Raw genomic sequence first — 16171 nt, forward strand, 5'->3', positions numbered from 1 at the left:
GAGAGAGAATGAGAGAGAGGTGAGGAGAGCACAAGAGAAGACAGACAGATAGGAGCATGGATGAACAAACGGATCATGACAGTCATTCAATTCACTCTTCTTTTGTAAAATCAACTGCTTAAAATGGCTGGTGTCTACTGCTTTCTGTTTTGGTGTGTGCTGGAAAGGGGTGTGCAGAATATGTGTAGAAGTTGCTCACACAATTTAAAATTAGTCGATAAGCTAAAAACAAATTTAAGTGTCCCTAACCCTAAGTATAAGCAATTCAACTTAGCAGACACCATCACTAACAGCACACTTTTGAAACGCCTTATTAAAATAGTATTTGAGGATTCAAACTGGCCATTTTCTATCCCAGTTTTGAGAAAGGAAGCACATGCTCTTCATCAAACATTTAGTGTAGAAGGCAGACAAGCATTCTGGACCAGGGCCATGGTGGGGCTGTAAAACAGCAGTTCAGTGATGGGGGCCAAAGTCCTTGTGGCACAGATTTAGCAGCCATAAAGCAACACTCTGATGCCAGCTAGACAGTCTGCACTGCAGATGGAGTGCATGCTGCGGAAGAAAAATACTGACAAAAAGACATTTTTGCTATCTAGAATTGATGAATTTGATACTATAGATACTCCTTACAAAAATGTACCATGATAAACATAGTTTCCACCAATAAACCATTGCTCATACTATACAGTTTGAGATTTAAGCAATCCCCAACTCATCGCACACTGATTGTGCTATGGATATGAATGGCATTTCAAATTGTGCCACTTGACTTAGACAGGTGTGTGATCATACTTAGGATTTTTACCTGGTGGATGATAAATATCATAGAGTATACAGTAGTTATAATATCACAGAGTTGTGGGTGGGCTCTTTGGACTTTTGGGCATAGCAACCTCCCAGAACACCCTAGTAATGACATAGCAATGCACTAAAAACACTCAGAACACCTAAGAAACTTCAGCAATGCCCTAGCAACCACATACCAACACGCTAAAACAATCAGAACATCTTAGAAACTGCATTACAATTCCCTGGCCATCACACAGAGCACCCTAGCAACCACAAAGCAATAAAAAAAACACAGAAAACCTTAGAAACCACATAGCAATGCCCTGGTAACCACCCAGACCAGCCTAGCAATCACTTAGCAATGCACCAGAAACACTCAGAACGCATAAGAAACTGCATAGCAATGCCCTAGCAACCACATAGTAACACAGCAAAAACACTCAGAACACCTTAGAAACTGCATAACAATTCCCTAGCAACCACTCAAAACACCCTAGAAACAACAGAGCAATGCACTAAAAACATCCAGGACATCTTAGAAACCACATAGCAATGCCTTAGCAACCATCCAGAACACCCTTGCAGCCTCATAGCAACACACTAATTAAAAACCCCATAGCAATGCCCTGGTAACCTGAGAAATTCCCTTCCAACCACCCAGAAAACCCTAACAACCAGATAACAATGCACCAAAAACTTTCTGAACACATTAAAAACGACATATTGCCCTAGCAACCACCAAGAACACCACTGAGTCATCATAACAAGTTTTACACAGGCATGCTCCCAATACCATTTTCTCTAGAAAATGTAAAAATCTAGTTGTTATTGCAATAAAACTGTGGTAGCTTGGTATTAGCCATGACTATTGTAAAAAATTAAACAAAATAGCCAAGATTGTGAAAGCTGTTTGTACTGTTTCAAGGAGTTCCCATTATGATTTATCATGATTTTACAGTAGAAACAACAATTGCAGTAAGTTAACACTGTTATTTTGGTGTAGTAGAGAAGACGATGGGTCATAGATTAAACACATCAAAAGAAAACAAAATACTTTCCCCACAATGTGTGGTTCAAGCCAACCACATGGCACCTTACATTACCGGTGTCCATTCAGCCCTAATGTTTACGCTAACATGGTGAAACAATAATGTTAGCTAATGCTAACTCAGTGTTTGAACAGTTTCAGCTTCTATCCAGCTGCTTTTAGACAATCAGTGACCACCCACTGTGTTCAGAACACAGTGTGTTCCTATTATTTTCATGTAGCATGCCTCTATTAACTTTCCTCTCATGGTCCTCCCCTTTTTCCTCATTAGCAAAGGCAAACAAGCCTGCACACATGCTCAGGGAAGCTAATAAGCATTGAGATCACATGACTAGCTGAATAGTATTTGCTATATCTCAGTAATCCCTTGTAATTGACACTTGCACTTGTGTAATAAATTAATCATGGCTGATTGTGACTAGCACATTTGGTAACCGAAAACTTTTGTTTTTGCATTATGCTGCATCTTCAGCTATATTCTAAGCTCAGTAGAATTTGGGTAATGCCGCATAACAATGACTCTAAACATCAAAGTAAATCTATTACAGAATGGCTTTAAAAAGAAAATCCACATTTTTGAAGTGGCCAAGTCAGAGCCCAGACCTTTACCCAATAGAGAGGCTGTGGAATTACTTCAGGATAGCCATTCACACCAGACATCCTAAGAATATGGCTGAGCTGCAGCAGTTTTGTAAGGAAAAATTGTCCAAAATTCCTTTGGAACATTGTGCAGGTCTAATCCGCAGCTACCGGAAATGCTTGGTTGAGGTTATCGCTGCCAAAGGAGGATCAACCAGTTATTAAATCCAAGGGATCACTTACTTTTTCCACAGCACTGTGAATGTTTAATGGGATGTGTTCAATAAAGACATGAAAGATTATAATTGTTTGTGTGTTGTTAGCTTTAGCACATTGTGTTTGTCTATACTTGTGACTTTGATGAAAATTAGATCACATTTTATGACAAATTAACGCAAAAAAAAAGAAAACCGCTCTTCCAAAGGTTTCACATATGTTTTCTTACCACTCTATATTTTATGCATATGTATGTATATTTGCATTGTATCACCATCAGCCACCATCCAACTCACTCTCTAGTATTACTAGTAGTATTACCATGCTTTTGTTGAACATAGTATCATGGTACTCCTAAAGTATTTTTTGTTATCTTTAACCTTTTATGTTAATTATTATAATGAACAATCAACTTTGTTTAGCAAATTTGAAAAACTAACACAATACATTTGTATAGTTCAAGCTGTTACTGTTAACTCAAAAAGCTGTCAAATGTTGGTTTATTTAAAGTAAAATGAAATGTGAGGGAAAAAATTTAAAGAATGTTTTGCTTCATTGATTAGGTTCCATTTATTTACTTGACTGGTATGCTGAGGAAATGAATTACTTCAGTTGTTATTGTTTTGTTCTTTCTCAGTTGATTATGCATGTAGTATAGGTGGCATGAGTTAAAAATTATATTTGGTCAGAATTCTGTATTCGAACAAACTTCTAACAAACCTCTCTCTCTCTCTCTCTCAGCCACTAGTTCAGCTCACCTGGAGGATCTAGCCTATCTTGATGAGCAAAGACAGGCACCTCTGCGCACATCTTTGCGCATGCCACGTCAGAACTCCAGTTCTGGACGCTCTGGACAGGCGGACACGAGAGGTGTGTTGTTTTTTTTTGTTTCCCTTATTAGTACATGTGTTTTAGTGGTTCCCTTTCTTTTCCACTCTTTAGTTTTTTTAAAGCGGCAAAGACAGGAGCAGAATCAGGCTGTTAAATTCTAAAGGTCAGAGAGAGTGTGTTGTACAAAAACTTATTGGTGGTAAAGTGTGTAATCTCTGCACCACTAGTGTCCCCTGTCGGTCCAAACGCACAGCAACGGTTGAACCAATATTGCTACGTCAAGGTGTTTGGGATTCTCAAACAGAGCAATGTTCTGAAAACTCAACAGTATTTACAGTTTTTGGGGGAGTCAACCTGCAAATTAGGCGAAAGTATTTTACTTGACATTTTAAACTTGACATTTTAAACGTAACCTCCAAAATTGCATCCCTCAACCTTTAAAACTCCACTGCTCTTCTGTGGACCCCTTCTGCCCCCTTGTCCTACTGTTCTCTCTCTGTTTCCCCTTTGGGCAGTCGTACCATAATCTGCCTCCTGTCCAGATCGATGTATTGACTTCCTATTAGCATGAGCACTGGCTCATCTGCCAGAGCTCAGCCTGCTGTCTAAAACTCACTGTCAAGACTCCATGCATCCTAAATGAGCCTCATATGCAGAGTGTGAGAGTGCTGTGGAGAGCTGCTTTATCTCTCTCTCTCTCTCTCTCTCTCTCTCTCTCTCTCTCTCTCTCTCTCTCTCTTCTCTCTCTTTGTTTATCTTTCTTTATGAAGGAGAAATGGAGGTAGACTGCATAATTGTTGTAGTAAAACATGTCATGCTGCTATTTCACCCCAAAGTTAAAAGCAAAAAAAATTATACAAAATTGCATTTTAACACTAACATTTATGCATTTGGCTGATGCTTTATCCAAACATATTAGATGCAATGCAAAGTCTTTTTTTAAATTATATTTCTGTCTTGTTTTCCTGTAAAAATATCAAAACATTCTTTAAACAAGATACACTACTGTTCAAAATTTGGGGTCACTTGCCTGAAATGTTTCTCATGATCTTAAAAATATTTTGATCTGAAGGTGTGTGCTTAAATGTTTGAAATTAGTTTTGTAGACAAAAATATAATTGTGCCAACATATTAATTTATTTAATAACAAAACAAAAATTTTATAAAAAAAAATAGTTTTTGACATGGATGGCTTGGACCAAATAATAAAAAAAGCAGCCACTAAGTGTCCATCATAGAGATGGGAACTCCTTCAATACTGTTTAAAAAGCATCCCAGGGTGATACCTCAAGAAGTTGGTTGAGAAAATGCCAAGAGTACATGTCTGCAAATTCTAGGCTAAGTGTGACCACTTTGAAGATGCACAGTTTTCACAGTTTTCATTTATTTTAGATTTTTTTTAGTCACAACATAATTCGCATATTTCCATTTCTATTATTCCATATTTGTGATGACTTTACTATTATTCTAAAATGTGAAATAAATTAAGAAAGAATGAGTAAGTGACCCTAAACTTTTGAACTGTAGTGTACATTTACTTGATAAGCAAAATAACAAGCTATTTCATCTTCTTTTCGGAAAAATCGAACAAAATTTTGCAATATATGTAAAAATAAAACAAAAATAAGGAAAATAAGTGTGTATTTTTTTACCCCATTGACAAATAGTCTTTTCTTTATTTAATCATAAACTCTTAGTAACTCTTTGTAAAAACAAAGACTTAATATCTCGTGCCATTCTGCTTCTCAAGTTATTTTTTTGTATTGTTTAAAGGATGATTAGACACTTACTAAGGATGGGCATTTCTAGTAATTTTGTTGTTGAGTGCTATAACACATAAGAAAATTACTAATTGATTACTTGAAATTTAGAATTTATGTTCAGATTTCAACCTTTGAACCTGTTTCTCTTATTTAAAATAGAAACACATTGTATAGTCCAAGTCTTCTGAAGCAATACAGTCACTTTAAACAGTGACTGTATTTTCTTTTTGGATGAACTATTCCTTTACCAACATCATACATCCACCGTGCCAATCAATGCATTGAGTTCTAATCAGTGTTGGTTAAGTTACACAAAAAGAGTAATCCACTACAAATTACAATTGTATTACTTTACTGAGTATTTCATACAAAAAGTAATCACATTACAAATGTATTTACTTTTAACTTACTATCCAAAACAATTGTTTTCTACTCAACGAATTCAAAGTAGTGTCATATTAAACCATATATAATATCGTCATATATAATATTTCCTCATTCATCATTGCTGTCCCTTTTCACAGAAACACAAACGGACACATTCACATTTTAAATGTATTATACATAAATATATACATTTTAGAAATGTGTAACCCAAATAATGTACTTAAAAGTAATTTACTCGATTTAAAGTCAGTAAATGTAATCTGATTACAATAATTTGAATTGTAATGCATTACACTAATTTATGACTTTAAAATTAAATAGATTACTGTAACTAATTACTTTGTAACCAGATTGCACTTATCACTAGTTGTAATGGCAACATCTAATATTTAAAGCTGAACGAGTACTTGATTAATCGATTACTCGAGCATATCCCAAATATATTTTCTTATTTCTTTCATTAGATTTTTGAGTGAAATTTGACCCAGACATGTTATAGACAGGCTTTGTGAGAGTCATTCTGTTTTAGAGATGTAATACCCAAATCTTACATCAGACGTGACTAATACAAATGCAACTTTCTAGCATGAATAACTAGGGTTAAATAACACTAATGACATCATTTAAGTGTATTTACAAGTAGGTTCTTTCATATACAAGTATAATACTCTCTCAGATGGTATTAAGAGCCTTCCCACCAGTAATAATGATACTTAATTGTGGAAAACAAAAACGGAAGTGACCCCGCCCTAGAGGTACTGGTTAAAGATGTTTAAATGGGTAGAGATATGAGCTATGTTGTACCCTATTCGCTTGTTTTATTTCTTTATTACAACTCTTCCTATCTTTTGGTCTTTATTGCTATTTTACTGTTCCGCTGTCCTTCACGCTCCTGTAGCTTCTGCAGCGTTGCTTGGCAGATGAACTGATGAAGGTCACATACTCCCTCTAACCCCGCCTACTTATGCTATGCACAGATCATTTATTCACATGTTATCAAATTAATTAATATTCCGAACGCTAGTGTGGGGATAAACAATCCAGGATTAATATCGCCAATCACACTTGTTGCAGCATTCATTTATAGGATTATTGCAGAGCACTGATCTATTACGTAGCCATCTAGAATAATTTATAATAATGATGTCGAAGATTCCCTCCCAATATCCTCAACCTGCTTTGAAATTATGCTTTCAAGTGTGATATCAGTGAATATCATCAGTAATCATTATCAGCTGTTTGTGTACGCTTCAATGTGTTTGATTAATATAAGAATAATGAAGATTATAGGACTGAATATAAATGATGAGGATTGTTTAAATCAATATTAAAGATCTTTATATTATTAGGCTTATGATATGATTGATTGCAAGCATATGTGGAGGATTTGCCTTCATGATTAATATATATATATATTGCTGTATGCATGGTTGTAATGATTTTTGAGGAATAATTGTCTGAACACAAAAGCAACAAGCATTCACAGTGGTGGCTTACTGTAACCATTGCAACAGCTCAGTGACGGCTCTACGCATGATCTTGGTGGATGGAGCGTGATCTGTTATATCAGTGGTACTTTGTCTTACATTAAAGGGTTAAGACACCCCATCTGTGGCTGCTAGTGCATGTGTCAACTGTGTATGTATTTCAGATAAAGCAGCTCCCCCTATTGGTTTAGAGTGGTTACTGCATATGAATGGACTCTTAAAGGGATAGTTCACACAAAATGTGAAACTCTGCCATCGTTTACTTACCCTTTTGTTGTTCCAAACCTGTATGACTTTCTATCTTCCAGGGAACACAAAAGGAGATGTTAAGCAGAAATTTACCCTTAGTCACTCTTGTACTGTATTATAGACATTTGCATTGAGCTGGTCTCTGCTTCTCTACATCATAACTTTGCACTCAAAAACCCATATTGTATATACTCACAGATTTCTCTTTCTCTCTCTCTCTCTCTCTCTCTCTCTCTCTCTCAAATCTTCACTTTCATTGCGTCTTTTTTTTGTCCATACAATGAAAGTGAATAGTAACTGAGGGTAAAATTCTGGCTAACATCTCTTTTTGTGTTCTATGGAAGAAAGTAAGTCATATGGGTTCGAAACAACTTGAAGGTAAGTAAATGATGACAGAATTTTTTTTTTTTCGATTAACTATTCCATTAAAAGTTGGTTAAAAGGCACATTTAAATTGTATTTTCAGCAGACACCATTGTTTTTGCAAGTCAGATTCAAGTAATTATGGTTCTTACTAATTATAGTCTTTGAGATTTACCTAAATTTGGTAAACTTGTTGTTTATATACAGTATATCTAATTGATACCACTTTCTAATGTTTTCCATGATGCAGTGCGCTTCGCTCCATATCATCCAGCGGACATTGCCCTAAAGCCGCTTCTCTTCGAGGTGCCCAGTCTCACACCCGACACAGTCTTCACCGGTCGAGAATGGCTGTTCCAGGAAGTTGAAACATGTCTTCGAAGCAGTGAGCCCACCGCAAATCAAGGTGTCGTTATCGCCGGCAATGTGGGCTTCGGCAAAACGGCCATCATCTCTCGCTTGGTGGCTATGAGCTGCCATGGTAATCGTATGAGACAGATCACCTCTGACAGCCCACATGCATCACCAAAACGTGAGTGGACTCATTTTAAAAGAAGTCACATCATTGTGTCTATTAAATGCTGATTTAATGCTGAAATATAAAACATTTCCAGCAACAAAATATGGGTGTTCTGTCAATTCTTAAAGGAGAGGCAGCACCAAAACCGAGTGTTTCTGACAGAGGATCAGAATGAGTGTGGAATATTATCATGTTTTACAATTACATTACTTATAATATTAGTAAATATTTTTGCAAAAAAAAGAAAAGTAGAGGTCGACAATAGTGGATTTTGCAAATACCTATAACTTTAAGCAATTTATAGAATGAAAAAAAAAATAGTTGTCTTTCCTTATTATGAAGAGAACAGACATTGAGGCTAACTGGTCCAAACTGAATAAAATCAAAAGCAATTTATTGTACAACCAAAATTCCAATAATAAAATAATTTAAATTAAAGTTATGATGATGGCAGTGGATAGTTTCTTTCTATTAAGCTGAAAAGTATCATGAAAGTAGTCCATGCGACTTTTGCATCATATAAGTCCTCCGAAGGCATACGATACGAACATTTTCAGTGAAATCTATTAAATCATAAACATGCAAAATAGAAGCATTTTCACTAGTGGTCTCACGTTTGATTTAAATCAGTTTGTGTGTATAATCTCTTGTGTATGTCTCAGATTTTGAGTAAAATTCAGCTTTTCATTTTATTTCTCAGATGGGGACACGTTGCCCCTCAGCCAGCCTCAGTCTGCTCACGGCACTCTGGTTGGGGGGAGCAGCTGCCCTGGCACACCAGAGATGCGGAGACGCCAGGAGGAGGTGCTCCGGAGGCTGGCCTCACAGGTGCCAACTAATGCCAACAATATAAACTGGCGCATCATTCTATTTCTCCATTTATATCTATTTCTCTGTCTCCCTTTTACTTTCTTTGCCTTCTTCTGTTATTAATTTACTCCTCTGTCTATTTCTTGCTCTATCTCTCTATCTTTTCCCCTTTCTCTCTATTCTTAAAGCCCAAAGGTATATTGTGGCTCTGTTGCCTTATCAAATATTTATTTCTGCAGAGTCTCTCAGCCCAGCCATCAGATATACTCAGTGCTCTGCATCGTAAATGACTGCATGCTTTTGAACACACACACACACACACACACACACACACACTGCTTTATGAAGTGGGAAGTCAGGGAAGCAGCAGTCTTAAAGGACTGAAATAAGGCTATTGATCCACTCAATCTCCATAATAGTTTATGCATTAATCTTTTTGCTAAACCTGCATTATTTAGATGTACTGTGCACCTTACTCAGTTTGTTTTCTCTGAAGTGTGTACAGTATATGAAACATATTTATAGTAGCATATGTGCCTGGTGTGCTAATAATACATCATACTGTACATCGTTTTGTTTTTTGTAATTTAGCTCAGTGATTAATAGCACGATTAATTGTGAGCTCTTCTTTGGTGTCATTGGGATGGTGTAGCCAAAGCATAGTGGCTAAAGTTCTGGGCTGGTAACGGGTTAAAGATTCAAACCCCACAGGTATAAACAGATTAGATAGATACTAAATAGATACTAAAATATACAAATATTCCCTTGAGAAAGTGACTAAACCTTAGGTGTTAATCATTGTTGTCTATCAATATCTTCTATGCAACCTTTATTAAAAAATGATGAAAAATTAAATAATGAAAAATAATGAAATGATAAAAAATATTAATGAAAAATAAAACCTAAAAATAACCATTAGAGAATGCTCTATATAAGTTCCTGTTAGGTTGTCACACAAAAACCTCCCTGTGATGTTTTGGAACTGTTGAAGTTTTTGTGGTTATGAAAATAAAACTAAACAGACCGTTTCTAGAACCAAATGGGAACATATACTAATGCTGCTGGGAATATATTTGCTGTACGTCGATTTGGATGAGCGTGTCAGCTGAATACCAAAATGTGCATTCAGTCTTATTATGTTGATTTCTAGCTGGCTTAAAGTAAAGGCGCTTAACCTTAAGTTTATGCAGGTACTCTGAAAGTACTCTCTGAGGGGGTGATTAAAACACAGGACGTGTTCTTGCGTTAAAAAAAAAGCTAAAGGAGGCACAACAAATGTGTTTTAAAAAAGTACGTTCTTTTAACTTGAAATGTCATCTTAAAAACTTTGCACTCATGACACCAACAAAGAAAGAGCAGCCAGACATGTCACAATGGTTAAACACTTCTAGCACTTGTTTTCTTTGAAAAAACTATCCCAAAACAGCACAGACGGACGTAAAAACATAACCCCTAACTCCTCGTCTCTCTTCTGTAGGTGGTGGCTTACCATTACTGCCAGGCAGATAATGCGTACACCTGTCTGGTCCCTGAGTTTGTGCACAACGTGGCAGCATTGTTGTGTAGGGCTCCTCAGATGCAGGCCTACCGAGAACTACTGCTGCGTCAGCCGCACCTTCAGAGCATGCTCAGCCTACGCGCCTGCGTCCAGGACCCCTTTAATGCATTCCGTAGGGGTCTGTTGGAGCCACTGGAGATCCTGCATAGAGGTATGGAAACATACCTCACATATACACACATACTGACTTACAGTACATGCAATATTTACAAAGTACAATATTTGCAGAAAGGAAGCTCGCGTGTGAGGAGAATTTAATCATCTTGATCGATGGTTTGAATGAAGCGGAGTTCCATAAACCAGACTACGGGGAAACCATCGTTTCCTTCCTGTGTAAAACTATTGAGCGCTTCCCTCCCTGGCTCAAACTGGTGGTCACTGTCAGAACAATGCTGCAGGTATCTGTCTATGTGTCTGTCTGTTGTAACCTTTATTTGACTCTGCATTTCCTTTTTTAACACCCTTCACAGAACAGTTATAAGACATTGTTTCCTTCCTTCATTCCTTTTTATTTTACTTGTTTGCTTGCTTCCTTTACTCTTCCTTCATCCTTTCTTCCTTCTTTCCTACATGTCTTTATTCCTTCCTTTATTCCGTTAAATCTTTCTTGTTTGCTTACTTCCTTAAACCTCCCTTCCTTCCTTGTTTCTTTCCTTTCTTTCTTCCTCATTTGCTTGCTTCTTTTTGTTCTTCCTTCCTTCTATTGTTCCTTTCTTTGTTTTCTTGCTTCTTTAAACCTTTCTCCTTCATTCCTTTCTTCCTTCATTATATTCTTCCTTCCTTCCTGTCTTCCTTGCTTCCATTTATTATTCCTTCCTTATTTGAAATCGTCCTTGTATTCTTGCTTCCGTACACCTTCCTTCCTTCATCCTCCTTCCTTTCTTCTTTCCTTCTATTGTTAATTTCTTCCTTTTTCAATGCCTGCCTCCTTTTATTCTTCCTTCCTCCCCTCTTTTAAATCTTCCTTGTTTTGTTGCTTCCTTAAATCTTCCTTCCTTCTTCCTCCTTTCTTTCTTCCTTCCTTAATTATTTCCTTCCTTTTAATCTTCCTTGTTTGCTTGCTTCCTTAAACCATCCTTCCTTCTTCCTTTCCTCCTTCCTTTTTTCTTTCCTTCTTTCCATTTATAATTTTTCCCTCCTTACACCCTCCCTTCCTTTCTGTCTACCTCGATTGCTTCTTTTTATTCTACCTTCCTTCCTTTCTTCCTTTAATCTTCCTTGCTTCCTTTTATTCTTCCTTTCTTTACTTACTTTCTTTCTTCATTCCTTTCTTCCTTCCTTTTTCCATGTTTGCCTTCTTCCTTCCTTCCTTTTAATCTTCCTTCCTTTATTCTTCTTTCCTTTCTCCTCTACTTTTGTACACTTAACAACTTATGTTTATTTTTATTTCTCCTTTTGTGTCTTTCTCAATCTCAGGATGTGACTCGTCCATTACCGTTTCACCGGATCTCTCTGGATCGGTTGGAAGAGAGTGATGCAGTTGACTCAGACCTGCAGAGCTACATCTTGCACCGGCTGCATTCCAGCCAGGAGATCCAAAACAATGTGGCGCTCAACGGCAAACTGGACAATACTGCCTTCGCCAAACTTAGCGCTCATCTAAAAAGCCTGAGCCGTGGCTCATACCTCTACCTGAAGCTCACGCTGGACCTCATCGATAAGGGTTACCTCGTGCTCAAAAGCTCCAGCTACAAGGTAAGGGATCCTCATTATTAGATCATAGGAGGAACAGTTCATATCACGTTTTACTTGATGAATTTTAAATCATACAACATTTGTATTTTTATAAAAAATTTTGCTTGGATATTTGCCTAATTAGCTCTTTTAAAGATACTTTCAAAAAATGACAAAATGTTATCGTTTCAGCTTGTTTATTTTTTTTTAATTTATTTGCAAAAATTGTAAGTGTGATGTTTGTGTTCAGGTTGTTCCAGTGAATCTGGCTGAAGTTTATCTGCTGCAGCTGAACATGCGTTTTCCCACTCAGTCCTCATTTGAACGTGTTCTTCCACTGCTTAACATGGCCGTGGCCTCTCTACACCCACTAACTGATGAGCAAGCCTTTGGTGCTGTGAACGCCGGAATAGTTCATGGAGCCACATTAGACTGGGATGATTTCCAGCAGAGATGTGAACTTCTGTCACCTTTCTTGGTGAAAAGACGTGATGGAACGCGCATGTTCATCCACCCCTCCTTCAGAGAGTGGCTCATCTGGAGAGAGGAAGGAGAGAAGACCAAGTTCCTCTGTGACCCCAGGTGAGGTGGTCTAGGAGCCAAAATGACACAGGATTTTTTATTTTTTTTGTGGTTTGAACCATCAGTGGACTCTTGTTTATACATTTTCTTCTTAAATTTTATATAGGAGTGGCCATACACTGCTTGCTTTCTGGTTTTCACGACAAGAGGGGAAACTCAATCGACAACAGACCCTTGAACTTGGCCACCACATTCTCAAAGCTCACATTTTTAAGGTGTGCAACATTCACAGCTCTACCTAATCCTTTGCCAATATACATTTACCGAGTTTAAAACATTGATATCATCTATTTTTGTTTTGTTCGTACGTTTATTTATTTTTTACTAATATCAAATTGAATCTCTTGCACTCAGGGCCTGAGTAAGAGGGTTGGGGTTTCCTCTTCAGTCCTGCAGGGGTTGTGGATTTCCTACAGCACAGAAGGGCTCTCTGCCACTCTGGCTTCACTGAGAAACCTCTACACTCCAAACATCAAGGTAATAACATACAATTCACCATCACATTGATATGTAAAGAAATGTTTGAAAGCAGCTTGTATCACAACAATCTGATAAATCAAAGTAACCTACATTTGAAGTCAGAAGTTTACATTCATCTTAGCCAAATATATTTAAACTAAGTTTTTCACAATTCCTGACATTTAATCATAGAAAACATTCTCTGTCTTGGATCACTACTTTAAAAGACAATACCCACAAAAGTTTCCCCACAATCACGTTGTACACACACACACACACACACACCTTCATGCGTCTCTCTCTCTCTGTCTGCCACTGTCTCCTCTCCTTAAATACTCCCACCACCCCTCAGTGGAATGTGAGACCGGTGTGGCCACTTATCTTCCCAGCCTCGCTCTGCCCAGACACTGCTCGTCCTCGCCCTGCTCACCACAGCCATTTTGCCACAACTTTGGGGGTGTGCTTGGGGTCAATGTCCATTTGGAAGACCCATTTGTGACTGAGATGAACCGATTTGTGACCCTATTTGTGAACTTCCTGGCTGATGTCTGGAGATGTTGCATTAATATATTCACATAACTTTGCTTCCTCATGATGCCATCTATTTTGTGAAGTGCACCAGTCCCTCCTGCAGCAAAGCACCCCACAACATGATGCTGCCACCCCCATGCGTCGTGTTTTTTTTAAGCCTCATGTTCTGTCACCGGACAGCAATTCAAGAGTAAACATGAAGGATCTTTTGGTGCTGTACAATAAGACAGATAAAGCTGCTAGAACTGCTTATTTTTCAGACTAATAACTGATAACTGACATAGTGCTAGGTTTTTATTCAATACAATTAATAATCTGATCAACCCTGTGTCTAGTACTGCATTCTGTCCCATAGATTGTAATTATAAAAAAAATTATTTTTTGTTAAAAGTTCTCTTACACAAGGGCATCAATTAGTTTTGTAGGGAGAGTTTGTTGGATTCTTTCTCTCCTATTTCAGAGCAATATCTTTAAAAAATAAATAGAAAATCTATGTTGTTCCTTTAAGACTTTTCAAGGACGTTATTTTGACTTTAGGCCCTTCTTTGTAGTCTATATTAAATAGCTTACTTGTGTCAGGATGTGTCCCAGAAGAGTTTAAGACTGTGATATTTCATCCACTTCTGAAGAAGCCTTCATTAGACCCTTCAGTTGCTAATAACTAGACCAAAATCAAAATGACCTTTCGTCTAAAAAATTATAGACAAAGCAGTAGTGAAACAACTGTTGAAATTAGTGAAATATAACAATATTTTTGAAAAGTTCAGTCAGGTTTTAGAGAAAGTTAAAGTAGAGAAACTGCCCTTCTTAGGGTTACCAATGACTTACTGATGTTGGAGCACGCTGAAGAGTGCTCCATTTTAGTGTTGCTTGAATTAACTGCAGCGTTTGACACACCTGATCATTCAGTTTTAATTGATACTATAGAGAGATGGGTGGGAATATCTGGGGTGGCTTTAGACTGGTTTGTTTCCTATTTGTCAATTAGGACATTTGTAGTGTCTGTTGGAGGTGACATGTCCTCCTCTTCAACACTAAATTGTGGTGTTCTGCAAGAATCCCTGTTTGGGCCAATTTTGTTTTCTCAATATATGTTACCTCTTGGTTCTGTCATTTGAAAACACAATATAAATTGTCATTGCTATGCAGATCACCTACGGTTATATTTGTCATTGAATTCCAATTATCTGACTAATTTAAATGATCTTCAAGAGTATATAGTAGATATAAAAATTAGATGGTAATTATCTGCAGCTAATTTCAGATAAAACAGAGTGTTGTTATAATCGGTCATGGTTTAAAAAAAGAATTCGATTGAGATTGCTTAATGAAGTGGTTCCGAATATTCAGCAGTTGGTGAAAAATGTGGGAGCATATTTTGACACAAATTAACATTTTGAATATCATGTCAGTCTTGTGTTTATCAGTTTCACATTTCAAAGGTGAGACAGGTTCTGAAATTTAGGGATACAGAGAAACGTACTCATGCTTTTATTTCGTCTTGCTTAGATTATTGTAATGCACTGTTTTCAACTTTAAATCACCTTAAAAAACTTTAAATAACACAGCTACAAAATGCTGCAGCTAGACTAGGTCTAGTAATCCTATTATTCTAGTTATAGCTTCTTTGCATTGGTTACCAATTCATTTTAGGGTTGATTTTAAGATTTTGTTAATTACATATAATGCACTACATGGGTTGGTGCCAAATTATTTATTTCTTTTGGCTGTTCCAAGATCCAGATACAAAACAAAAGGTGATAGAGCATTTGTAGTGAAGGCCTCACGATTATGGATCAGCCATTAGATCTGCTGAAACTGTGTCTGTTTTTAAGTCTCGTTTAAAAACGAATTTTTATAAACTTGCTTTTTCTACTTTTTTTTTTTTTTTTTAGATATATGTTTTATTGAGTGTGTTTTGATTTAATATTTATAAAAGTGCTACATAAATAAAGTTATTATTAAACTTCCTGATGTCTTTTGAAGGAATGCAATGTGAAGGTTGTAAAAAGTAACATTTATCATTTACAATGCCATCAATGTGAATAGTAAGCACAACAACGCCTCTACAACATAGGCCGCCATCTTGATTGTTTTCGGGTTGAATGGATCACATGACTGCATGACAAGAAATACGCCATCGTTTTCAGATACCTCGTTTTTGCTGTCCACACTACAACATTAAGACAGCATTTTCAAATGTATCCATTTGGGAGAGCGTTTTTGAAAAGCAAGATTTTCGCTGTCAAAACCAGACACAGTTTGGATGGAAGGCCAAAACGTAGAAAAAAAGACGCGTTTGAAAACGTATTAGTGTGGACA

At 37.0% G+C, this 16171-nt stretch overlaps 1 protein-coding gene across 1 annotated transcript in view; it reads left to right on the forward strand.

The window, feature by feature from the left end:
• LOC127652990 (protein TANC2-like) overlaps positions 1–16171 on the forward strand; it is a 176613-nt gene that overhangs the window by 146892 nt on the left and 13550 nt on the right. Inside the window, 9 exon segments of the mRNA XM_052139455.1 lie at positions 3377–3505; positions 7966–8247; positions 8936–9063; positions 10523–10754; positions 10832–11001; positions 12020–12298; positions 12528–12859; positions 12966–13074; positions 13214–13336. Of these exon segments, the coding sequence (XP_051995415.1) occupies positions 3377–3505; positions 7966–8247; positions 8936–9063; positions 10523–10754; positions 10832–11001; positions 12020–12298; positions 12528–12859; positions 12966–13074; positions 13214–13336 (1784 nt within the window).

This window comes from Xyrauchen texanus, chromosome 12 (assembly GCF_025860055.1).
Source record: "Xyrauchen texanus isolate HMW12.3.18 chromosome 12, RBS_HiC_50CHRs, whole genome shotgun sequence".
NCBI lineage: Eukaryota > Metazoa > Chordata > Actinopteri > Cypriniformes > Catostomidae > Xyrauchen > Xyrauchen texanus.